Source organism: Macaca thibetana, chromosome 1 (assembly GCF_024542745.1).
Source record: "Macaca thibetana thibetana isolate TM-01 chromosome 1, ASM2454274v1, whole genome shotgun sequence".
NCBI lineage: Eukaryota > Metazoa > Chordata > Mammalia > Primates > Cercopithecidae > Macaca > Macaca thibetana.
This window is the reverse complement of record NC_065578.1, coordinates 194,890,416-194,916,982: the sequence shown is the minus strand read 5'-3', so window position 1 is coordinate 194,916,982 and position 26,567 is coordinate 194,890,416. Positions and strand designations below refer to the sequence as shown.

At 42.0% G+C, this 26,567-nt stretch overlaps 1 protein-coding gene and 1 non-coding gene across 2 annotated transcripts in view; one reads left to right on the top strand and one right to left on the bottom strand.

The window, feature by feature from the left end:
- Positions 1–4,554: 4,554 nt before the first annotated feature.
- LOC126944491 (U6 spliceosomal RNA) lies at positions 4,555–4,657 on the bottom strand. The gene has a single exon (XR_007722072.1). It is a non-coding gene; the product is annotated as a U6 spliceosomal RNA (small nuclear RNA).
- A 14,406-nt stretch (positions 4,658–19,063) lies between these two features.
- Positions 19,064–26,567, top strand: part of TBX19 (T-box transcription factor 19) — a 34,215-nt gene continuing 26,711 nt past the window's right edge. Inside the window, exon 1 of the mRNA XM_050784821.1 lies at positions 19,064–22,658. Coding sequence (XP_050640778.1) covers positions 22,456–22,658 — 203 coding nt within the window. The 5' untranslated portion in view covers positions 19,064–22,455. The remainder of the gene's footprint in view (positions 22,659–26,567) is intronic.

Sequence of the window (26,567 nt, the reverse complement as noted above, 5' to 3'; positions counted from 1 at the left end):
AGCCTGGCCAATGTGGTGAAACCCTGTTTTTACTAAAAAATTAGGTGGGCACAGTGGCACACACCTGTAGTCCCAGCTATTCTGGAGGCTGAGGTGGGAGGATCGCTTGAACCTGGGAGGCAGAGGTTGCGGTGAGTTGAGATTGCACCACCGCACTTCAGCCTGGGTGACAGAGTGAGAATCTGTCTCAAAAAAAAAAAAGTTTTACTTTTAATTGACAATTATGTATGTTAATGGAGTATGGGGCACAATGTACTGTTTTGATATGTGTATTTACTGTGGAATGATTAGATCAAGCTAATTAACATATGTATCACATACTTTATGTTTTTTATACTGAGAACATTTAAAATCTATTCTTTTAGCAGTTTTGAAATATATAATACATTATTATTAACTATGGTCACCATACTGTGCAATAGATCTCAATTTGTTCTCCTATCTAACTGCAACTTTGTATTCTTTGGTCAGCATCTGTCATCCACTCTCCTGGTAACTATCTTTCTATTTTTTACTTCTGTAACTTTGACTATTTTAAATTGCACATATAAGTGAGATTGTGTAGTATTTGTCTTTCTGTGCATAGATTATTTCACACAGTCCAATATTTCACAATATTGTCCCAGTGACAGAATTTCCTTCTTTTTAAAGGCTGACTAGTATTCCATTGTGTATATATACCACATTTTCTCTGTTGATGGGCACCTAGCATGATACCATATCTTGGCTATGTGAACAGTGCTGCAGTGAGCATGGGAGTACAGATATCTCTTCAGTGTACTGATTTCAATTCTTTCTAATATATACCCAGAAGTGGGGTTACTGGATCATATGGTATTCTAATTTTAGTTTTTTGAGGAACCTCCATACTGTTTTCCATAATGGCTGTACTAATTTACATTACAACAGTATACAAGTGGTCCTTTTTCTCCACATTCTTGCCAACACTTGTTATCTTTTGTCTTTTTGATGGCAGTCATTCTAACACGTGTAAGATAATCTCTCATTGTGATTTTAATTTGCATTTCCTTGATTATTAGTGATGTTGAGCATTTTTAAATAAATCTGTTGGCTATTTGTATGTCTCCTTTTAAAAAATATCTATTCAAGTCCTTTGTCCATTTAAACATCAGGTTATTTGTTTTCTTGCTATTAAGTTGAGTTTCTTATATATTTGGGATATTAACCCCTTATCAGATGTGTGGTATACAGATATTTTCTCCTACTCCGTGAATTCTCTTCACTCTGTAAATGGTTTTCTTTGTTATGCAGAAGCTTGAGCTCTCTACATTTGTTCTTTTCCCACGTTTGTTCCTTCTCATCATTATTAGAGACTACATTGGGGATTTAGAGTGACATCTAATATACACTAGAAAATCAGTGCAGAATCATTTTGGGGTGTTGTTTCTGGTTAAAAAATCACATATTTGGGGGTCTGGCAAATAGTAGGCTGCCAGTGGCTTCCAAAAACCTAACCTTTCAGTCATGGAAAGGGATGAACTGTTGGCATGGAAGGGCATCTTAAAGGGCTCTCATGTCAGTGTATTGGAACTGACCCTGGAAACTAATGAAAGAGTAATCCTCCCTAAACCAACCCAAAGCTGGTAATCCCCAAGGCTGCATGTTGGTGATTAAAAAAGAAAGGTAGGAGCAGCTGTCTTTTTGTTCAGTTTAATTATGACCCAGTACCCGGGTGAGTGCTAATTTCCTGGTGGCACTGGAAGTGGGTGGGAAAAGGTGTTAGGTTTCTGCAGGCTGCAGGGACTAAATGTACAGACGTGGATTCTGCCTGGTGTATGTCTAGGGATCCAGCCACAGTTCAGGGGAGCTCAAGCTTGTGAGGTCAGGTTGCATGGCTTTTAATTTCTGCCCTTTAAATTGGAGACATGGGCTGCTGTGTGCCAGAGGACACAGCAGTACTATCAGGTGTCAGCTAGACTGCACACCTTAATTAATAGCTGTCTTGCCCCCCTCAACAACTAGCTACAGGGCAGCTGCTGAGCCTGTGAGACAGAACTTACGTTATTAAGCAGAAGAGAAACATTTAGCCCTCCTAATCATTTCAGCAGGGTTCCAGTCCAGAGGTCACAGCACTGGGCATCTCCTTTCCCCGGGTCCCCGTTCCCAATATTCAAGTTGGTATCCACGGGTATGTTTATAGCCAGCCTGTGAACTACAGACTGTTGGTTGAAATTAATGCCCCTGCTCGTGGTGAACATGCAACATCATTCCTCCTGACTCTTCTTGTGTTCTCTGTCCTGGAGAATGGTCCTGCCATTTGCCCCGTTGTCCAAATGGATAGCTGAACAATCATCCTGGATACCGTCTCCGTTAATAGCCATATCCAGTAATGGCCATTTCCTATGGATTCTACCTTCTAAATAGCTCTCACATCTGCTATGCCCTTTCCTGCATTGCACCTGCCTGTTCCTTGCATGGTGCTGAGGTTTGAGGTATGATTGATCCGTCACCCAGGTATTGAGCATAGTAATTGATAGTTTTTCAACCTCTGCCCCGCGCCTTCCCTTCCTCCCTCCCCCTTTCATCTTCCACCTTTTGTTGTTTTCAAGTTTTACCACCACTATTGCTTTACAGGCATTTCACACTACTCTCTGTTTAGTTTTACTCTTGTTCTAAGCAACATTCTCCTTAAAGGCATAGGTTTCAAATTCTAGTTGCATTTCTCTGCTATAACTATTATAGTAACAAATGTTAGTTCATATGCCAACTAAAATTATTTCCTTGTGGAAATACGGAACATTCCAAGCCCTTAATCATTTCCTCTCTAGTCTGATATTCCACTGGCTGAACTTGCTGCTATTTGAATACTCAATGTGTTAATACCTCCTGAGCTTGTCATGGAATAGTCTTGTTTTCCTGGAATGTAGTTCCTCCCTGGCCGAAGGCAAATGCCTACTTCAAAACTGAGCTTATATGTTCCCTCCTCTGTGAAGGTGTCCCTGGTTCCTGCAGAGAATGGCAGGCTTTCTCTGTTCTATGCTTTCTTCCAAACTTCCGCTGCAGGAAACTTGTTGGTCTCCTCACTGTAAGCTCCCTGAGGTCCAATATGCCTGGCACAAAGTAAACACTCAGTGGGTGAATGAATGGGTGAAATGATGCCAGGAAAGTCACTCCTATCCTTGTTATCATGAGTCCCATCTCTAAAATCAGAGGATGTTTGGGAGATCTCAAAGATTTCTTTTCAGCTCTTTCTAGTATGTGAAGAAAAAGGTACAGCAAAATTAATTGCCTGCGGACACAGGATTATTTGTGGCAGAATCTAGAACCCTCATTCTTTTACTGTTTCCTGTGGACTTCAACATTTTAGACTCCTTCTGATAAGGTGGCCCACATGGGGAAGGTGGGCACCTGCAGGCCCCACGCTGAGGAGAAAGTCTCAGGTGAGTGGGGTTCCTGCCTGGGCTCCCGCGTGACCCTTCCACTTGCAAGCTGGAGCTCCCTGCGTAAGCAACTGAAAACGCATCTCAGACATTTGCATAAATAGCTAGACTTCTATAGGAATAAAACTCAGCTGTCTAACGTGAGACTCAGACATGCTTGTGCTGGGAGAAAAGCAGTTCTAGACCTCTTTGTGCCTGGCTATTTGATTCACTCATGTAGATCATTCTTGGGGCCTTCCCAAGTGAAGACTTCCCTCTGCTTCTCCTTCTGCTGCAATGCTTCATTCAAGCCACAATTTTAAGGTACTCATAGTTTTGCATGACATCTCAGTTCTTCCATCTCCATCCTAATATTAAATCACCAGGGCATAGCTTCTTCATAGTCTTCATAGATGGCATGTCAGTATTTTTTTAATTGCATTGATTTTTTGAGGGGAGATGTCTGTGTGTCTGGGTTTTTTTGATTGGACACTTTGTTGAAAGTGCAACATTCCCAGAATCTGAGAAGAAGCATGTAACATTTGACTGAAAACATAATAGTCTTATTATTTGTTATTGAAAAATGTTTTCTGATTTCTGAATGGGAAGTTATCTTTTAATGTTTTCACATTTGGACTATCTCAAATACAGCAAAGATGCATAATTATTTTTTTCAGAGATAGAATCTTGCTTCATTGCTCAGGCTGGAGTATAGTGGTACAATCATAGCTCACTCTAACCTCCAACTACTGAGCGCAAGGGATCCTTTCCACTCAGCCTCTCAAGTAGCTGGGACTATAGGTATGCACCACTATAAATAGCTAATTTTTCTTTAATTTTTTGTAGAGACAAGGTCTCACTATGTTGCCCACACTGGTCTTGAATTCCTCAAGTGATGCTCCCGCCTTGGCCTTTCAAAGTGTTTAGATTACAGGGGTGAGCCACTGTGCCTGGCCCCAAAATATTTAAACATAAAAATGTTCTTGAAAAAAACTTTATGAAATATCAGTTTTCTCTTAAAAATGCCTCAATAAATATGATGCTTCCAAATGTTATTAATTTTTTTCTTAATATCAATTTTTGCCTCATTACACCTTGATAGATTAATAATAAACCAAGCAATAATAATAAAGGACCTACTCTGTGCCAGCTACTAGATCTTTTTTTTTTTTTTTTAAATATGGAGCACTTCATGAATTTGCATGTCATCCTTGTACAGGGACCACGCTAATCTTCTCTGTATCATTCCAGTTTTAGTAAATGTGCTGCCAAAGCACGCATAGCTGTTGGGTCTTACGGTTAAAAGTAATATGGGCTTATTATACTGTAGGTAAAACAATTTAGTGATTTAATCCTAAGATGCAGATATGAGTCTCTATTTTCAAATACTGAAGATATATTGTATAGCACATTGTCTAAGATTTAACTTTGCATTTCACGGAAGTACTGTGCTGCAAAGACACCTGAAGAGAGAAAAAAATGAGTGACTTGTTCTCTAAGAAGCTTGGCCAGGACCTACTTACAAAATATGCCAGGAACACAAATGTGAAGCTCTTAGAAAACAATTCAGAAAGCCGGTAACCCACTATAATAGAAAGCCAGAATATCATATCTGAGGAAGATGAGGCTTCCATGAAATGTTATAAGCTTTTGTTTGTTGAGACTTTGAGACAGGGTCTTGGTCTTTTGCCCAGGCTAGAATGCAGTTGTGTGATCATAGTTCACTGTAGCCTCAAACTCCTGGGCTCAAGTGGTCCTCCTGCCTCAAGCTCCCAAGAAGCTAGAACTACAGGCACATGCCACCGTGCCCAGTTAATTTTTAATTTTTCTGTAGTGATGGGATCTTGCTATGTTGCCCAGGCTGATCTTGAACTCCAGGGCTCACATCCTCCCAAAGTGATAAGATTATAGGTGTGACCCACCATGCCTTGCCCACTTAAAAAAATATACACACACAAGAATTAGCCCCTCACTAATAAGTGAAATGGCAACAGTCATGTAGTACCATCTGTCAGGTTCCAACCTGAGCTGGGGTCTGAAGGGAATTTGTGGACAGGTGGAGGGTAATGGAAAGAACACTTGAGGGATCATACGCAGTTGGGACATGGCTTTATTCTCTCTGCTCCTACAGAGTCAGCAGTGCAGTTATATTACAGACGATAATGGCTTAAAGCCTCATATGAGCTCACACAAGCAGGTTACATCAAATGGCGACATAAATGTGATTACATATTGCACGGGGTTGTGCACCTATGCTCCAAACCTGCTGTGTCAGACTGTACCAGATGTCTACCTCAGCCTACTCCTGATTGCAGCACAGTAATCCACCCTGTAGGCCGAGGGAGTCCTTGTAGTGGGGAGACGTGCCCACAGGGTGGAACTTTGGACTCATAGGCCACAGCAGCAATATAGGGAGCAACAACTCACTACTAATATTCCTGCTATGCTGCCCATAATTATTAGGGTCCAGCATAGGCCAGAGCCTAAAGATGCTCACCATGTCTGTAGGGGGTCATCAGTAAGGCTGTCAACTGCCTTGATTTCCTGGGAAACTCTTGCAAAACTGCTGTTATGTTTTGTTCATTGTCAGGGATGAAGGCACAACATTGCGTTCCCAAAAGAGCACAGGTGCCACCTTGGGCAGCAGTTAATATGTTGAGGGCCACCCAGTTCTGCAGTACCACCTTCCTGGTTTGATCAACCTCATCTGTCAATAGAAGGAGGGCAACTTGGGTGTAATTCAAGGCTCAAGCAGTGTGCTCTGCAAGGGCGGTAACTTGCGTTTCTACAGGTGACACCTGCTTCAGGGATGGTTAATGCTAAGGGGCAGAGCCACCAGGGGGTTTGTCGCACTCACAAAAACTGGGAACGTAGTGCCTCCCAGTTATTTGGGCATCTAGGTAATGTGGGAATAACAGCGGCAGGCACGTAAGGTTCCCCCTAGGTACAGCAGCCAGTCCATTTCACTGGCAAAGATGACCATCCTGTGTCTTCATAGGTCTATAAATTTCCAGGGGGGCACTAAGTCCACTGGGGCCCAGCGTTGATGAGGCCGCCTATTCCACTGCACCTTTGGTGTGGTGACATATGTTATATTTGTGCAGGCTATGGCAGGTAGCCGCCCCATGGTGGCCTTGCCCCAGTGCTGCTCTATACATTGTGGTACCTGTGGTAGGGGCACCACATGTTCTCCCACTAACCAGCCCCATCCATCATAGTCACTATGGGTCAGCCAGGGGGCAGGCATGCTATGGGTTTTGTGGGATCCTCTATCCAAAGCTTGTCATGTTGCATTCCAAATGGCCATGGGACCCCAAATGTCTAACCATGTCCAGTTTTCCATAGAAGCTAGATGTATGTGCCAGGGCAAGCCATCCACAGCTGCTGCTGGAAGAGCGGTGCAGATTCAGCAGTTGGAAACACTGGTCACCTCAGTGTAGGTGTGGGCCCAGTCCACAATGCCGTTGGAGCATGTCCACCTATGGTCAAAACGATAAAGCAGGCAGTTACTAACCAGGGTAAATCACACCCCTCGGGCAAAATACAGGCCAACCTTTCATTCCTGGATAACAATGCAGCCACCAAGGGCTTCTGCCCTAGGCAATGGCACCACACCTTCTCAGCTCCCCATGGTTCCTTTGGGTCCTGTATCTGTGCCAAAGTCACTGGGGAGCTCATAATAGGTCACACAGATAATACATATGGACCCCAGAGGAGGATTCCTTCCCTGGCCATTCCTGTATGAACGGTCAATCACGGAGGGCATATATTAAATACCTAAGGAGTGACATGTAAATCATACTGTAGGCCCTCCTCCTAGGGGCTGCAATAGCTAACCATTGGCAATGTGGGGCTTGGAGGGTCCATGGCCAAAGCCAGATTCTTTGTTCCCCTGACTTTAGGGGTGCTGGGGCAGGCAACAACAGGTTACTGTTTGTCCCCATACCTGGTCGGAGGAGGTCATCCCTGGTGTGTATCTGTAACTGGATGGGGGCAGTGGCCCGGTGTAGCAGTGCCTCCACCAGGGCCAGGCCAGCTTTCTGTAGCCGTTCATTCAAGGTTTGGAGCACTAGGTCCAACCATGAACTCCAGCCCCACAAAGATGGGGGAGTAACATGCAAGGATAACCCATTTTTCAGGAGTCCATTATATCATTCAGTCATACCAGCAGCTTGTGGAACATGGGACCTCCACTTTATGTCCATCTGTTGTGCCCTGTTGTACCTGATGTCCAGTAAAATGTGTTCCCCTATCACTTTCAATGATCAGGGGACAACCATATAGGGCACCGAAGTGTTGCAGGGCCTGAATGGTGTGGTGTTGGTCAGCCGTCCTGCAAGGGTAGGCAAATAACAGACTGGTGGCCATGTCTACAGCCGTCAGAACATGTGCATGCCCCTGTGACCTTGGAAGTGGCCCAATGTAGTCTATTTGCCATCTAGCCAAGGGCATCCACCCTACCGTCACTTGTGTAACCCTGGGCAGCTGCCTCTGTCTGGTGTATGTCTGTGCGCATGCTGGGCGCTTCTGGTGGGCCTCTCAGATATCCTATGTGGGCAAGGATAGACCCCAGTGCTTACTGACCTGTTGCATTAGTTTACCCTCCGCATGGCCCAATTTTCAGTGCAGCCATAGGGTTATATCTTGTGTAAGTGCTGACTCCAACCACTGGATCTTGGCCAAGGTATCTACCTCATCATTGCTGGGGACAGCAAAAAGCACACGTCCTGACACATGATAAATAGTTACATCCTTTTGGTGGCCCATTTCCCATAGGTTTTGACACATGGCCTGGCCCCAAATGGGCAGGTGGCCAACTAGCCAATTCTGTAACTTCTAGGTAGTTAACCACAAGGTCAGGCCTCGATATGCTGCCCAGCTATCAGTGCAGATTACCACAGGTGTCTCCTCCTTGGTGATCACCATCCACACTGCCCTTAGTTCCGTCCACTGACTACTTTGTCTGCACCCAGTATCAAACCATGTGGTTTCAGTACTAGGCTGGACCCAACCGTATACCACGCCCCATCAGGAATGGGGGGGGGGGCCCTTCTTTAAACAGTAATGGCTTAGGGTTTAAGAGTGCCTCAGGCTGACCCATAACCATATCTTACATCGGAACTGCAGGTCCCAAGAGTTCTTGTAATTCTGCTGCTAAGGGGCTTGTACTCGGTGTGCTCTGCCGTTCTAGGTAGACGCCCCACTTTGCTAAGGTGGATGTCTGTGCCGTCCCAGTCCGGGGGGTGGTTACCCATGAATGTACCCACCCTGCTATTGGGTAAGTCGGCCACACGACGACTGTAGCCTGTCCCATCACACTCTCACAAGCCTGAAGGGCAGCATATGCAGCTGCTAATTGCTTCTCTATTGAGAGATACCAGAGATCAGCTCCCTTCCAAAGTTGGGACCAAAAGCCTACTCGTGTTCTAAAGTGCTCCACGTGCTGCCATAGGCCCCAGCCAAAACCATCTGCGGTCACATGCACATCGAGTTCAAATGAGCACCCTGGGTTAATTACTCGTAGTGCCTGTGCTTGCTGTATGGCCCACTTGGCTGCCAGAAAAACCATTTCAGCATCATTGTCCCAATACCAGGTAGCTCCGTTTTTTTTGTCAACTAATACAATGGTTTTATCATCTGAGCTCAATGGGGCAGGAATACCCGCCAATATCCTCGGAGGCCCACAAAAGTCTGTAGCTGCTTCATCATTGTGGGGCGGGGATATGCCTGAATTTTATCAGTGGCCTCTGGGATGTCCTTCTTCTTACCTCACCAGATAACTCCCAATAATTTGGTAGACCCTTGGACCTTGGAATCCAGGCCCTTGGACCTTGGATTGGTTAATGGCCCAACTGCATGCTGCCAAATGTTATTGCAAGAGGGGTGCCGCTGCTTCTAAATCTGCAAGAGAATCAGGTTAACATAATATCATCAATATCATGGAATAGGTGGACCTCCTTTGGACATTTCTAGGTGGTTAAATCCGTGGCCATGAGACAATGACATAGGCTGGGGCTAGGCACAAAGTCCTGCCTCAACACTGTGAAAGTCCCTTGTTACCCTTCCCATGTGAAAGCAAACTGTTCCTGGCTCTCTGGAGCAATGTCATTTGAGAAGAATGCACTGGCAAGTCTACCACATAGGGGTACTGTCCCAATTCCGTCGTCAAGCGGCCCATCAAATCAGTGATAGACAGTACAGCCGGATGTAAAGGGAGTGTTACTTTATTTAATTCTCAATAATCCACCATCATCAGCCAGGTTCCATCAGGCTTTCTGACTGGTCATACCAGTGCATTGTAGGGACTGTGGGTGCCATGCACTATCTGCACCTCCTCTAACTTCTTAGTGGTCTCTGTTATCTCCGTATGCTCACCTGGAAAGCGGTATTGACAGGTGGAAGTAACTTGTCAGGGTTATGGCAGGACCTGGGGCTGGTGATGCGTATGTCCGCACAGTACCAGCTTAACCACATGTACTTGGAGTCTGAATTCTCTGACTGTGGTTTGTAAAGCCAAGCCATGTAAAATATCCACCCCCAGAATGTATTCAGGTGTGGGAGAGACATACGCAATTATGAGTGGGGAGCTAAGCGGCCGATGCCAATGTGCAAAGATATAGGTTTCACTTTCACTGACCGGCCTCCATAGCCATCTGTATATGCAACCTTGCCCGGAAATTTATTCCGGTTCCCATAGATGAGGCTACAATCTGCACTGGTGTCTACCAGCGCCATCACCCACCGTGCATTGGTGGGGGACCAGTGGATTGGCTGTTTCACGTGTGGCCTTTGGTTGTCTGGTGTCCCCCCAAGCCAGGCACCTCAGTCAGTTTCCTAATCAAACATAAATGCTCTATACCTCCGCCGGTCTGCAAGTAGTCCTTGAGCTGGAGCCTTGGGTGGGACTGGGTCCAGCAGCATCGTTCTTCTTCATCTTGGGCATTCTCTGGAATTGCTGCTCTGGGGACAGTTGCCTCCACAAAGTTAACAGCACTTCATTGGGTTGCCTATCAATTTTCTCTCGGTCAACCCCAGCCAAATCAAATCAATTCACATCTGCATGTGGGTCACGCTTTGGGGCCCCATTTTGTCCCATGAAGTGGCCCCCTGTGGAATGGGTACCTTCTCCTTCTTTGTGGCACAGACTCCCTGGTCCCACTGATGGCCCTCTGCTTCCCTCTGGACCACCATGGTGGTAGTCACCTCGTGTGTGTAGTGCCCCACATACGGAGTGAGGACAATGGCCTGGGAGCCGAAGGCACTTGGGGGTGCAGAACCTAACACAGGGTCCCTCTTGTGGGAGGTAAAGTATTCATCATCTGGCCCCCGGGTATTCAGATTGAACATAGCCTGCCGCATACCCATCTCCTGAATTACTTGCACCAAATCTGTATACAACTGCTATTTACTCATAGTTTCTGATGTTTGTCTGGCATTGTTCCATACCATTTGTAGGGCTACCATCAGCTATTTAACTAGAGTGTGGTCGCCTTGCCCTGTGCTAACTGCCTGCTCACCTGCAATCACCGACAGAGGGAGAGATGGGTCATAATGGAGGTCTACTTTTCCATTTCAGAGGTGGAGCAGACGATACTGTTGGCTACCTCATCCCAAAGGTGAAGCGTCCAGGAGGGTAGGGGTTCCCCAAGCGCTGCCAAAGCTGTTTACCTAATTCCTGCAACTCATTTGGGGTATAAGCACTGCATGATGTGTACTCCATCATAGTAGGGGGTCCCTGTGCCCGTCCCTGGGGCTCCAACAGCTGTTCATGTTCTATTTTCTGATAGACAGCTAGGCAAGCCCGAAACAGGGGTTCTTCCTCCTAGGTATCAGAATGATCGAGGGTCTCTGGTTGGGATGGTGGGCCCAGGCCCACACTAATGGCAGCTGCTAATTCTCATTCCAAGCTGTATATCCGGGCCTCCTGGCACTCTGCTTGTGCGTGGAGGTTCTTTACCTGTGCTGCATCCCGCAGGGACTGAGCGTGCACTTCCCATAGCACAGTCAAAAACGCCCATCCAACTCTGCTGGCTAAAGCACGCTCCTTCTCGGTGCTCTGTCCTTCCAGGTGCTTCAGCCCCTTCTCCATGCTCGGGGGGACCTGTCCACCGCCGTTCCACTGGGGCCCATCCTAGCAGCACCGGGTGCCATAACTCATGCTGGGGCCTCATGGCCTTCCCGGGATCATCGGGGCCAAGGGCTCACTCACCTTGGGATCCTGCTGACTACGCCAATTGTCAGGTTCCAACCCCAGCTGAGGACCAAGGGGAGTTGGTGGACTGGTGGCGGGTATCTGAAAGAATACTCAAGGAACCATAGGCAATTGGGACATGACTTTATTCTCTGCTCTCCTACAGAGTCAGCAGTGTAGTTATACTACTCACAGACAATCATGGCTCAAAGCCAGGTATGATCTCACACAAACTAGTTACATCAAATGGCTACATACATGTGATTATATAATGCACAGGATTGTGTGCCTGCACTCCAAACCCACTGTGTTATGCTGTGCTGGATGTCTACCTCAGCCTACTCCTGACTGAAGCACAGCCATTTTCCTTACACCGTCAATACATATCAGAGGGAATGCTAGATTGTTAGAGTTGGGAAATACCTTAGACATTATTTAGTCCAGAGATTTGGAAACATTTTAAAAAACTTTTATATCTAATTTAAAAAATATGAAAACACTTTCTCACTTATTTTTTCTTTATAACAAAACCTTCATGGCAGCCCAATGTATAACAGGTAGAAAAGAATTTTTAAGGTTAAAGGAAGTAGAGTGGGGTGGAGGAGCTCCACCTGCTAGTTTTCTGTTCACCCAGCCTGACAAGGGAATTGAGATCACTTGTGAGAAAGTCTTTCTTGCTAATTCCCTAAAAGTGACATGATTTGTACACCTTGGTACTCTGTGCTCAGATGGAGATTAATTGGGGATGGGAGTCATTCCTTTTTTGTTTTTTTTGAGATGGAGTCTTGCTCTGCCACCCAGAATGGAGTGCAGTGGCATGATCTTGGCTCACTGCAACCTCTACTTCCTGGGTTAAAGCTATTCTCCCTCAACCTCCCGAGTAGCTGGGATTACAGGTGCCTGCCACGACACCAGGCTAATTTTTTTTTTTTTTTGCATTTTTAGTAGAGACGGGGTTTTACCATGTTGGCCAGGCTGATTTTGAACTCCTGACCTCAAGTGATCCACCCACCTTGGCCTCCCAAAGTGCTAGGATTACAGGCGTGAGCCACAGTGCATGGCTGAGTCATTCCTTTTCTAACTCTTCTCCTGGTTCATTGAATATTGGACAAGTCCTTTTTTCCTTTCTTACCTGTTTTTTTTCATCTATATTATGGAGACAATTAGAATCTCCTGATTTTCTCATTTTGTCACTGAATGAATGAATTCCTGGAAATAGAAGGGTTTAAATGAAGTCTGTTTGGACTCCCTGGGCTTAAATACTTGCCTTAGTAGTCATTGTCTATATACTTGTGGTCAAGTTACTTAACCACTGTGACCTTCAAGTTTCTCACCTACAAAATGGGTATAATTATACCACTTACCTTATAAGATTGTTATAAATGAGATGTGAATATGATTAGCATGTTTTATTATTGTCAACACTACTTCTAAAAATACAGTGTAAGAAAACAATCATGGATGTTCCTAAATATTTATTATATGGAATTTTAATTGTTTAAAACTATAAAAAAAATAGTAAATACATGTGAATATTAGATTGGTTAAAAAAATGGCTCATTTATAAGATGGGATAATTTGCAAATGTCAAAATAGTGTAGAAAATTATTTGGTGACATGGGAAATATTCTTTGTATATTGTTAAATTTAAAAAATTAGATTATAAAATCTTGTTAGTGTTTTATTTACTCATAGGGCTAAAAGGCAGTCGTTTTCTTCACTTTAAAAACTTGTTTTAAAATATTTTATTTTTAGGCTGGGTGCAGTGGCTTACGCCTGTAATCCCAGCACTTTGGGAGGCCGAGGCAGGTGGATCACTTGAGGAGAGGATTTGGAGACCAGCCTGGCCAACGTGGTGAAACCCTATTTCCACGAAAAATACAAAAATTAGCCAGGCATTGTGATGAGCACCTGTAATCCCAACTACTTGAGAGGCTGAGGCAGGAGAATCGCTTGAACCTGGGAAGTGGAGGTTGCTATGAGTCAAGATCATGCCACTGCACTGCAGCCTGGGTGACAGAGTAAGACTCTGTCTCAAAAAAAAAAAAAAAAAAATTAATGTTATGGCTACCTAGTAGGTATATATATTTATGTGGCACATGAGATATTTTGATATGGGCATATAACGCATAGAAATCAAAGCAGGATAAATGGGATATCCATCACCTCAATCAAGCATTTGTCATTTCTCTGTGGTTATAAACATTTCAATTATACTCCTTTAGTTATTTAAAAATCTACAATAAATTATTATTGACTGTAGTGAACAATACAACTAGATTTTATTCATTCTGTCTAATTATATTTTTGTAACCGTTAACCATCTCTACTTCCTACTACTCTCCCACTACGCTTCCCAGCCTTTGGTAACCAGCATTCTACTCTCTAAGTTCAATTGTTTTAATTTTTAGCTCTCATACATTAGTGAGAACATGCAAAATTTCTCTTTCTGTGCCTGGCTTAGTTCACTTAACATAATGACCTCCAGTTCCATTCATGTTGTTGCAGATGACAGGGTTTTATTATTATTATTTTTTTTTGTGGCTGAATAGTACTCCATTGTGTGTATGTACCAGATTTTCTTTATCCATTTGTCTGTTAATGGACACTTAGGTTGCTTCCAAATCTTGGCTATTGTGAAGAGTGCTGCAGTAAACATGGGAGTGCAGGTATGTCTTAAAAAAACTGATTTCTTTTCTTTGGGGGTACATACCTAGAAGTGGGATTGCTGGATCATATGGTAATTCTATTTTTAGTTTTTTGAGGAACCTCCATACTGTTCTCCACAGTGGTTGCACTAATTTATATTCACACCAACAGCGTGTACGGGTTCCCTTTTTTCCGCATCCTCACCAGCATTTGCTATTGCCTGTATTTTGGATAAAAGCCATTTTAACTGTGGTGAGATGATATCTCATGTAGTTTTCATTTTCATTTCTCTGATCATCAGTGGTGTGCTTAACACTTTTCATTTGCCATTTATATGTCTTCTTTTGAGAAATGGCTATTCAGATCTTTTGCCTATTTTAAAATCAGATAATTAGTTTTTTTTTTTCCAATTGAGTTTTTTGAGCTCCTGATATATTCTGGCTATTCATCCCTTAATAATTCTGGTTTGCAGATATTTTCTCCTATTCTGTGGGTTGTCACTTCACTTTGTGGATTATTTCCTTTGCTCTGCAGAAGGTTTTTATTAATAACTTGATGTGATCTCATTTGTCTATTTTTGCTTTGGTTGTCTGTGGTTTTGTGGTATTACTTAAGAAATCAAGAAATCTTTGCTTTCCTTTTTTTTTTTTGAGATGGAGTCTCGCTCTGCCACCCAGAATGGAGTTGCAGTGGCATGATCTCGACTCACTGCAGCTTCTGACTTCTGGATTCAAGCTATTCTCCTCCCTCAACCTCCCGAGTAGCTGGGATTACAGGTGCCTGCCATGATGCCAGGCTAAATTTTTTTTGTATTTTTAGTAGAGACGGGGTTTTAACATGTTGGCCAGGCTGGTTTTGAACTCCTGACCTCAAGTGATCCACCCACCTTGGCCTCCCAAAGTGCTAGGATTACAGGCGTGAGCCACCACGTATGGCTGAGTCCTTCCTTTTCTAACTCAATGTCCTGGAGAGTTTCCCCCATGTTTTCTGTTAGTATTAATAGTTTCATAGTTTGAGGTCTTAGATTTAAGTCTTTAATCCCTTTTGATTTGATTTTTGTATATGGTGAGAGAGAGGGATTTAGTTTCATTCTTCTGCATAAGGATATTCAGTTTTCTTAGCATTATTTATTTATTTATCATAACGTTCTTTTCTGTTGATCCCAAATTTTTATTTTATTTTTTAATTTTTTTTCCTTCCAACTTTTAGGCTCAAGGGGTACATGTGCAGGTTTGTTATGTGGGTAAATTGCATGTTTCAGGGGTTGGTGTACAGCTAATTTTGTCACCTAGATAATTAGCATAATACCTGATAGTAGTTTGTCAGCCCCACCCTCTTCCCACCCTCCAGCCTCAAGCAGGCCCCAGTGTATATTGATCTTTTCTTTGCATCTGTGTGTACTCAGTGTTTAGCTCCCTCTTATAAGTGAGAACATGCAGAATCTGATTTTCTGTTCTGTGTTAATTGACTTAGGATAATGACCATCTATGTTGCTGCAAAAGACATGATCTCATTGTTTCTTATGGCTGTATAGTATTCCAAGGTGTCTATGTACCACATTTTCTTTATCCAGTCCACCACTGGTGGGAATCTGGGTTGATTCCATGTCTTTGCTATTGTGAATAGTGCTGTGATGAACATTCGTGTGCATGTGTCTTTATGGAGAATGGTTTATATTTCTTTTGGTATACACACAGTAATGAAGTTGCTGGGTCTAATGGTAGTTCTATTTTAAGTTCTTTGAGAAATCTCTAGACTGCTTTCCACAGTGGCTACACTAATTTACATAATTCCCACCAGCAGTGTATAAGCATTCTCTTTGGTCTACAAACTCACTAGCATCTGTTACTTTTTGACTTTTTAGTCATAGCCATTCAGACTGGTGTGAAATTGTATCTAATTGTGGTTTTGATTTGCATTTCTCTAATGATTAGTGATATTGAGCATTTTTTCATATGCTTGTTGGCTGCTTGTATGTCTTCTTTTGAGAAGTGTCTGTTCATGTCCTTTGCCCATTTTTAAATAAAGTTTTCTTTTTGCTTGTTGATTTATTTAAGTTCTTTATAGATGCTGGATATTAGACCTTTGTCAGAAGCATAGTTTGCAAATTATTTTTTCCCATTCTGTAGGTTGCCTGTTTACTCTATTGATAGTTTCTTTGCTGTGTAGAAGCTCTTAAGTTTAATTAGGTCCTACTTTTAATCTTTTTTGTTGTTGTTGTTGTTCTTTTTTTGAGACAGGGTCATGCTATGTCACCCACGCTGGAGTGCAGTGTCATGACCTTGACTCACTACAACCTCCACCTCCCAGGCTCAAGCAGTCCTCTCACCTGAGCCTCCTGAGCAGCTGGGACTACAGACATGTACCACCATGCCCAGCTGATTTTTGTATTCTTTGTAGAGATAGGGTTTTACCATGTTGGCCAGGCTGGTCTCGAATTCCTGGGCTCAAATGATCCACCTGCCTTGGCCTCTTAAAGTTGTGGGATTACAGGTGTGAGCCACTGCACCTGGTCAAGTTTTGTTTTTGTTGCAATTGCTTTTGAAATCTTCATCATGAAGTCTTTGACAGGGCCAATGTCCAGAATGATATTTCCTAGGTTTTCTTCTAGGGTTTTTATAGTTTTAGGTTTTACATTTAAGTCTTTAATCCAACTTGAGTTGAATTTTATATTTGGTGATAAATAGTGGTCCAGTTTCAATCTTCTGCATACTGAGAAGATTGAGATAACTAGCCAGTTATCTCAGTACCATTTATTGAAGAGGGAGTCCTTTCTTCACTGCTTGCTGTTGTCAGCTGTGTTGAAGATCAGATAGTTGTAGGCATATGGTTTATTTTTTTGGGTTCTCTAACCTGTACCAGTGATCTCTGTGTTGACTTTTGTACCAATACCATGCTGTTGTAGTTACTGTTGTAGTCTTGTAGTATAGTTTGAAGTTAAGTGGTATGATGCCTAAAGCTTAGTTCTTTTTGCTTAGGATTGCTTTGGCTATTTGGGCTCCTTTTTGGTCCCAGATGAATTTTAAAATGATATTTTCAAAATCTGTGAAAAATGAGGGTAGTTTTATAGGAATAGCATTGAATCTGTAAATTGCTTTGGGCAGTATGGCCATTTTAACAATACTGATTCTTCTTATTCGTGAGCATAGACTGTTTTTCCATTTGCTTGGATTCATCTTTGATTTTTTCTTTTTTTTTTTTAGCAATGTTTTGTAATTCTTGTTGTGATCATTCACATCCCTGGTTAGCCATATTCCTAGGTGTTTTAGTCTTCTTTTTTTTGTGGCTATCGTGAATGGTATTGCATTCATAATTTGGCTGTCAACTTGGATGTTGTTGGTGTATAGAAATGCTAATGACTTTTGTATATCAATTTTGTGTCCTGAAACTTTGCTGAATTTGTTTATCATATCTAGGAGCCTTTGGGCAGAGACTGTGGAGTTTTGTAGGTATAGAATCATATCGTCTGCAAAGAAGGATTGTTTGACTTCCTCTCTTCCTATTTGGATACCTTTTATTTTTCTTTCGCCTGATTACCCCAGCTAAACTTCCAGTACTGTGCTGAATAGGAGTGGTGAGAGTGGGCATCCTTGTCTTGTTCTGGTTCTCAACGGAAATGCTTTCAGCTTTTGCCCAACAGTATGATGTTGGCTGTGGGTTTGTCATAGATGGCTATTATTTTGAGATGTGTTCCTTTTTGATACCTAGTTTGTTGAGGATTTTTAACATGAAGGGAGGTCGAATTTATTCAAGAGCCTTTTCTGCATCTGTTGAGATGATCATGCGGTTTTTGTTTTTAGTTCTGTTTATTTGATGAATCACATTTATTGATTTATGTATGTTGAACCAACCTTGCATCCCAGGAATAAAGCTTTCTTGATTGTGGTGAATTGGATTTGGTTTGCTAGTATTTTGTTAAGGATATTTGCATGTATGTTCATCAGGGATATTGGCCTGAAGATTCTTTTTTCTGCCAAGTTTTGGTATCAGAATGATGCTGGCCTCATAGAATGAGTTAGGGAGGAGTTCCTCCTCTATTTTTTGAAATAGTTTCAGTAGGATTGGTACCAGCTCTTTATATGTCTGGTAGAAATCAGCTGTAAATCCATGTGGCCCAGGGCTTTTTCTGGTTGGTAAATTTTTTTATTAATTCAACTTTGAAACTTGTTATTGATCTATTCAGGCTTTCAATTTCTTCCTGGTTCAATCTTGGGAGGTTGTATGTTTTCAGGAATTCATTCATTTCTTTTAGGTTTTCCAGTTTGTGTCAGCACCATCTATTGAAGAGATTGTCCTTTCTCCAATGTACGTTCTTGGCACCTCTGTCGAAAATGAATTAACTGTAGGATTTATTTCTGGGTTCTCTATTCTGTTCCATTGGTCTATGTGTCTGTTTTTATGCCAGTGCCATGCTGTTTTGGTTACTATATCACTTTAGTATAATTTGAAGTCAGGTAATATGATTCCTTCAGTTTTTTTCTTTCTGCTCAGGATGGCTTTGGCTATTCTGCATCTTTCATGGTTCCATATACATTTTTAGGATTTTTTTCTATTTCTGTGAAGAATGTCATTGATATTTTGATTGGGCTTGCATTGAATCTGTAGATCGCTTTGGGCGGTATGGACATTTTAACAATATTGATTCTTCCAATCCATGAACATGGACTGTCTTCCTACTTTTTAATGTACTTTTCTATATCTTACATCAATGTTTTATAGTTTTCAGGATCTTTCACCTCTTTGGTTAAGTTTATTCCTAGATATTTTATTTTATTTTCAGCTATTGTCAATGGGATTACTTTTTAAATATCTTTTTCAGATTGTTCACTGTTGGCCTATAGAAGTGCTATATTGATTTTTGTATGTTGATTTTGTATCCCGCAACTTTATTGAATTTGTTTACAAATTCTAATAGTTTTTTGTTAGAGTCTTTAGTTTTTTCCAAATATAAGATCATATCATCTGCAAACAAGGATAATTTGACCTCCTCCTTTCCAATTTGGATGTCTTTTACTTCTTTCTCTTGTCTGATTGCTGCAGCTAGAACTTCTAGTATTATATTGAATAACAGTAGTGTAAGTGGTCATCCTTGTCATATTCCAGTCTTAGTTCTGTTTTTTCTTCATTTCTCCCCTACTGGTGCTTCAGAACACTTCACATTTCTGTATTGGAATTCCTCAAGCATGTCTTTCTGTCCCTTCTAGATTGTAAAACTATTTGAAGGAAGGATTTTTATCTTACTGGTAGACTGGGGAGATATTGTTCACTGTATCTCACAGTGTTTTCTTTATAAAGACTTATGGGGGAAATTTCTCACAGGTCAAGGCTTGCTTTTATTTTAGGGACACAGTTTAATGTATGCCAGATTATATTCCCCCACTTTGCATTGGCTGCTTGGAAGCTCAGAGCCACAATTGTATCACAGTTCTAAGCAGTGCCTTCTCAAAATCTCCACTTATATACCTAATAGTCTTTGCATGAGTTTCCTATTGCTGCTATACCAAATTACCACAAACTTAGTGGCTTAAAACAATGTAAACCTATTATCTTACAGTTTGGGGAATCAGAAGCCCAAAATTAGTTTCACTGGGCTAAAACCAAGGTGTTGGCAGGACTATGTTCCTTCTGGAGGCTCTAGAGGATAATCTATTTCCTTATCTTTTCCAGCTTCTAGAGACTTCTTACATTCCATGTCTTCTGGCCCCTTCTTCCATCTTCAAAGCCAGGAGTGTAGCATCTTCTCTCCCCTCTGACTTCTGCATCTGTCCTTACATCTTCTTGCTCTGACTTTGATCCTCCTGCCTCCCTCTTATTTTTGTGATTGCACTGGGCTCACCAGATAACCCAGGATAATCTCCCCATCTCAAGATCCTTAACTGAATCACATCTGAAAAGTCAATTTTTCCCATATGAGGTAATACACTCACAGGTTCTGGGGATTCGGAAATGGGCCTCTTTTACTGGGGGTGCTTATTCAGCCTACCACATTATTTTCAATGTTAACTGTATGAAATGGAAATTTTTGAGTCTCCTAACTAAATTGTACCTCTGCCTACCCTTCCACCTCCCTCACCTTCCGTATCTCAGTAAATGGCCCTGCCACCTAATAATTGTTCCCATCAGACACACGGTTCTCTGCTCTCCCTCACCCCCACATCCAGTCCCTCATGTTGTTCTGTCATATCGACTTCTAAGGTGTATCTAGAACCTATACACTTCATTTTTTGCTACTGCCACTACCCTAGGCTAAGCCATCACCAGCTCTTGCCTGAACTGCTATCATAGCCTCTAATTTGTCCTTTACTTCAGCTCTTGCCCTTTCCTACTCTATTCTCCACAAATCAATTAGATTTTTTGCAAACACAAAGCAAATCATGCTGTTTTCCTACTTAATACTCTCCAATTGTTTCCTATCTCATGTTGAAGAGAATCCAAAATCTTCATCATGACTTCTAAGGCCCCGTGATCTGACCTGGCCCTCTCTTAAAGAACATCTCATTCTACTCTCTTTACCACCACATTCTGGTCACACTGGCCTCCCTGGAGACTTCTACCTGGCTCAAGCCATGCTTCTCACATGCTATTCTTCAGCTTGGCACTCTGCCAACTCTTCCCCAACTACATCCTTGCTGAGCTTTTGGTCTCATCTGAAATTTCTCCTCCTCAGAGAAGCTGTTCTACACAGCTTCCCTAACTGGAGTTCCCTACCCTGCTGGGCACAAATTTTTCTCGACCACTTCACCCTTTTATGTAGTCTTCATAGACTTATCACTACTGATAATTACTTAGTTGTTGTTTACTTTATATCATTTATTTTCTCCATCAGATGGTTAATTCTCTAAAGGTGCAGGCCGTTTCTGTTTGTTCCTTGCTGTATGTGATGCTTCATAGGTATGTAGCACTAGGAGGCCCTGAATACATTTTCTGTCATCCTTACCCTGACTTTATCTTACCTTTTTGGGTTCGTTTTCCTTTTGTTCTTGTTTTCTTACTTTGTATTGAAATGAGAAAAACTCGCAATCCCCAGGCTCTACTCAAGGCTGGGGACTAGAGGAGGTAGAGCTTCCTCTGCTCTTGTCCCTTCCACCCACTGCGCACTCACTCGCCATTAGTACTGTGTGTTGAGGGCAAAAGAAAAGCTTTCTACTACTGTTTCTTCCCAGGGAATATGGGATTCATCCTGGAATGCCAAAATAAGGATGAATTGTCAAAAGAGAAAACAATAATGCCTTTTTGGACCAAAGATAGAAATTGCTCTGCATAATAATGTAAAAAGCTTATTTTCACTGACTGGGGGCAGAGTGTTCCTTAGAGAGATTAATATGATACTAGCTGCTTTTTTTCTCTCCCTCTGGCAAAGGCTAGAGATAAACAAAAAACTGGGGTTCTAGACTCTAGGGAGGAGGGACAGCATTCAAAGCTCCATTTGTAGGAGGTGAGCAGGGCCCTTGAGATGAGTGGGGTGTGAGCAAGTCTGGGACATTCAGGAGAGAGATGATGAGTAGGGGACACCCTGGGAGAAAGAGGTCCTGAGCTCTTTTCTTTTCTCCCCAGCCCTGACCCTTGAGCAGTGGCACACAGAGTGTCTTCCTTTATTCTCTGGTGCAGTAGTCATGTTTCTTGGCACAGTGCCTTGGACCTTCCATATATGCTTCTCTCCAGAGCCTTCGTCTAAGACGCTGGAGAGTAGCTTATAGCCTGGGTTGGCATCAAGTTTGTCGATTCTCCCCAGGACCCTTTTCTTTATAGGTGCCACATGTCATGATTTATGCACAAACATGATTTGCCTGACAGTGCAGTCTGGGCCTGGAATAATTTTAATTAATGGGAAAATGGTCCTCAATACACCGATTAGACCTCTTCAGGTACAACAAGATAAAAGCCTGATAATTTGGATGGAGTACTCTTCTTAAATGTCTACTCTGTGCACGGCAGCCAATGGGAAAGCCAGGCTCTCTCCCACCTGATCCAATGAGTAATTAAGAGAGGGCTTTTTCTTCCCTACCTCTCCCCTCCCTCCACCCCGCTCCCCAACTAAAGCTTAACAGGTTGGTGGTATAATGTGGAGACTTTTAAGGGGTGCCATCCTAGGAGCTTAGGCAGGAGCCAGGGTGTCTTCTCTGCACTCCTCCAAGCCCTGTTCAAGTGGGTTTGAAAAGCAGGCAAGTGAGGGAAGGAAGAAGCTAGAAGCAGGCAAGGTAGGTAACAGCTCTCGGCAAAGTTCGAGAAGTGCCTATGGCCATGAGTGAGCTGGGCACTCGGAAGCCCAGCGATGGCACTGTTTCTCATCTGCTCAATGTGGTGGAGAGCGAGCTTCAGGCAGGGAGGGAAAAAGGCGACCCTACGGAGAAGCAACTTCAGATCATCCTGGAGGATGCACCTCTCTGGCAGAGATTCAAGGAAGTCACTAATGAGATGATTGTGACCAAGAATGGCAGGTGAGTTTATCTGCCGCCCTGCGTGGGCTGGCAGGGCTTGGCAGGAGAGATGAGACCCCTTGAATATTGAAGAGGTTGCCGCTCTTCACTCAGAGGCGGCGGGATCTGATTAAACATGCTTACAGGAACGACTGTCTCCAGTGGCTTTCCTCCAGCCAACTTAATTAATTTCTCTGAGATCATCAGAGGATGAAGCCACCTGTCTTATGTGCATTTTAAATGGAGAAATTCTGGGGAATTACCCTAAAGTGGGGGGAATGCTCCATTGGGATGGGAAAATGGACTCAAATGTCAGAAAATAATATTAATTTGTGACTAGCTGCAAACCCTATCACAGACCTGAGCCCCAACTCCGTCCAGATAAGGTGAAAGACAACTTTGTTTGGAAGCTGGATGATCTCCTCCTAAGTACAGCAAACTTGCCAGAAATGTTTGACTAGTTGAAGAGTGGAAGCAAACGGGCAAATGTAAACTATTGCCTATCACTTCACCTGCTTCCCCGTGTGTGTCTGTGGTGAGTGTTCATTTGAGATTGTGTGTGTTTGTGATGATGTGAAAGCTGTTGCAGTAATAGTGAATGAAAACATATTATACTGCTTTAGAGAAGCGAAGATGCCTTCTTTCCTCTAAGTGCAACAAATTGAGGGATTAACTGAAACTGATCTCTGCTGGCATTTCTCAGATTCTATTAAACCTAGTCTGCTAAGGGGCTGTCAAGGTAATATTAGAAGATTTCACTTCGTAGAGGAGATGCAAATATTTTGAAACAAAATCTCACTGCTCGCAGCTTGGCCAAACTAGCTCCAACATTCAGCTGATGTTCACATATATTTTCATACACATGGTCACAAAAGTACAAAATGCTGAAAGGCATTTTCAGTAGGCTTAGTTTTGGCTGAACTCTAATTATGACACCCTCGAAAGAATTCTGATAATAAAGAAGAGCCGAGGCCATCTGAACTTCTTTCTGTCAGGCTTTTGTCCTTGTGCAAAATGCTTCCATTCCTGATATCTTGGTTTTCTATATTTTAATGAAGCGCAGTATAGAAAATGAACTATTTCTTGTCAATCTTGGAGAGTTGTGAACTCAGGAACTGTTACATGGCATTAAAATGTGTTCTAAAATGAAAGCCATACCTGAATTAGGACATTTCAAGAAATTGCGATTATACCAGTAGCAGGAATATCAACCTTGCTTGATTTTTACATTTTCTTTCTCAAAATGGGTTCCATACTTATTTCATATAAATTTATTGCTTTTAATATTTGTTATTGTAATTATAGTTGTTCCTTCTCTTGACCTGTATTTACACATTATTTTTAGCTTCTTTCATAGAAGAAAACATAAAACATATTTTTAATTTCACAGAATTACCCCAAATCTTAATTGGATTTAATCTTTTGCCCTTTAAAGATGGGCAGAGATGCAACTGTAAAAAGTTTATTTTATCTGACAATAGGTAGAACATTCTGCTTATTATTCTTTGTATTACTGGATACTAATTACACTAATACCTAGCCTCATGCTATTGATTTGGCTGTCAAATTGGCCATATATTATGGTAAAAATAAGTACAATCACCAAGTAAATATATGGTTCATCTATTTCAATAAGGAATAAATAATAAAAGTTTCTGAAACCATTATAAATTCCAATTTAATATGTTACATTGGAATGCACTTTTACCATTTAAGAAAAATTTTATCTTGCCTTTTATTGCCTATATAATTTTCCACTATATTTAAAATGTAATATACTTCACATTAACCCAGCATGGTGGTCTGCTCCTGTTGTCCCAGCTACGCAGGAGGCTGAGGCAAGGGATCCTTGAGCCTAGGAGCAGTCTGGGCAACATGGTGAGACCCTGTCTTTAAAAAGCAAAACAAAATCCTTCATCTTTAAAGTCATTTAATATTAGCTACATGAACAATATTCTTTGTAGAAGAAGTTTAATGAAGTCTAATTGTGGTGAACTTGGTTGTTCTTATCTATGGATGTCCTGCTGTGTTCCCCCTCTTTCTGTAAATGAAAACTTTTTCTTAAATTCTCCTAAGTTCTCTGAGCCCTTTAGGGTCAAGATTTTGCCAGGAGATAGAAAGTTCCCTTTATACTTTGATTAAAGAAGGGAAGACAAGTCCATAAGAAATTGATGTACTTAATAATGAATGAACTTGGTCTGAAATTACTCCCAACTTCTTAGTTTCTCAGATTAAACCATTAGTCACACTTAACCTTTGTGAATATAGACATCTTTCTTGCTTCATCTTCTTTACTCCCTTCTTCCTTCTTTCTTTTCTCCCTAATCATTTATTCCTCAATGCCTCCTTTCTACTCATTCTCCTATATCTATAGACTCTCTGTGTCTCCTTCAGATCCTTGCCCTCCACATCGACTCCCATGCCTGGTGCAGGTAGATTTGTGGCCCTTCCCTGTGGAGAAGAATGTTCCTGGTATGATTACCCAGTCCTAGCCTTTTTCATTCACATTGTGACCTGGGCCCTTTTTCATTGACATTGTCACCTTGACTTTTTAAAAAAGCATCGTTTGGGGTGATAACTCCTGTACACTTGAGGTGTCATTGTTCTGCATTAAAATAGCAAATCTTGCAATAGCATAAGATGGGCTGATGAGTGACAAGACTCATTGTCAAGTGGAGATCTACTTTCATATATATAAATAGGAAGCTTGCCTCTGACATTGATCAGAAGCTGTAAAGAGAAAAGCTTTTCCCTGATAAACATGGAATTATCTCCAGAAACTGGGATCCTGATGTTGGCCTCCTTTCTTTCCTTCCTTTCTCTCTCTCCCTTCCTCCTTTTCTTTCTCTCTCTCCCCTCCCCCATTCTACTACTTCTTTTCCCTTTCCTCCTTTTCTTCCTCCCTCTCTTTTTAAAATGGAAAACTTTTAGTTATTCGTAGTTAATAGTCCTTTAGATATAACAGTAATAAGTATAAGACCTCCTTAGAGCTCATTTGAGTCATCTCTAGTGTATCCAGCCAGTATTTCCTTTCATGTCCATCCTTTAAGCTGGAAACTTATACTTTAGTTTGCAGAAAGAATTCATTTCAGACTTCAGAGGTAAATAAATTAAATTGCTTGCTAGCATGGCAGCTCATGTCTGTAATCCCAGCACTTTGGGAGGCTGAAGTGGGAAGACTGCTTGAGCCCAGGAGTTTGAGACCAGACTGGGCAATGTGGGGAGACCTCTTCTCTACAGAAAATTTAAACAATTAGCCAGGAGGCCCAGGTAGGTGGATCACTTGAGCTCAGAAGTTTTAGAACAGCCTGGGCAACATGAAGAAACCCTGTCTCTCCAAAACATACAAAAAATTAGCTGGGCATGGTGACACCTACCTGTAGTCCCAGCTACTTGGGAGGCTGAGGTGGGAGATCACCTGACCCTGGGGAAGTCAAGGTTGCAGTGATCACACCATTGCACTTGAGCCTGGGCAACAGAGTGAGACTGTGTCTCAAAAAAAAAAAAAAAAAAAAAAAAAAAAAAAAAAAAAAAAATCAAATCTCTTGCTTTTGTTTTCTTTACTTGTAACATTTTCACGTAAGGCGAAAATGCTATATTTCTTGTTATCATAAAATAAGAGGTGGGAATTACTAAGTTTAAATTTTCAGTGATTAAGGGGTATTGGTGCAGTGCCACCGAGTTGATGGTCATAGTCTCCAGTAAGGGCAGTACAAGAGAGGAGAAAAGTAAGGTTGCACATCAGGCCAATACATTTCCATGTCCCTATAGCCCATGAGTATTTTTCTCTGAACTTTAAAATTACAACTCAAGAAGATCATATGCATTTATGTAATCTGCCGCTAACCGGGCCACCTTGCTTCCCTAATGCTGTTCTTTTTTTCCCTTTGTTTATTTATCTTTAATTGACACCTGTTGCTATTTTTATGC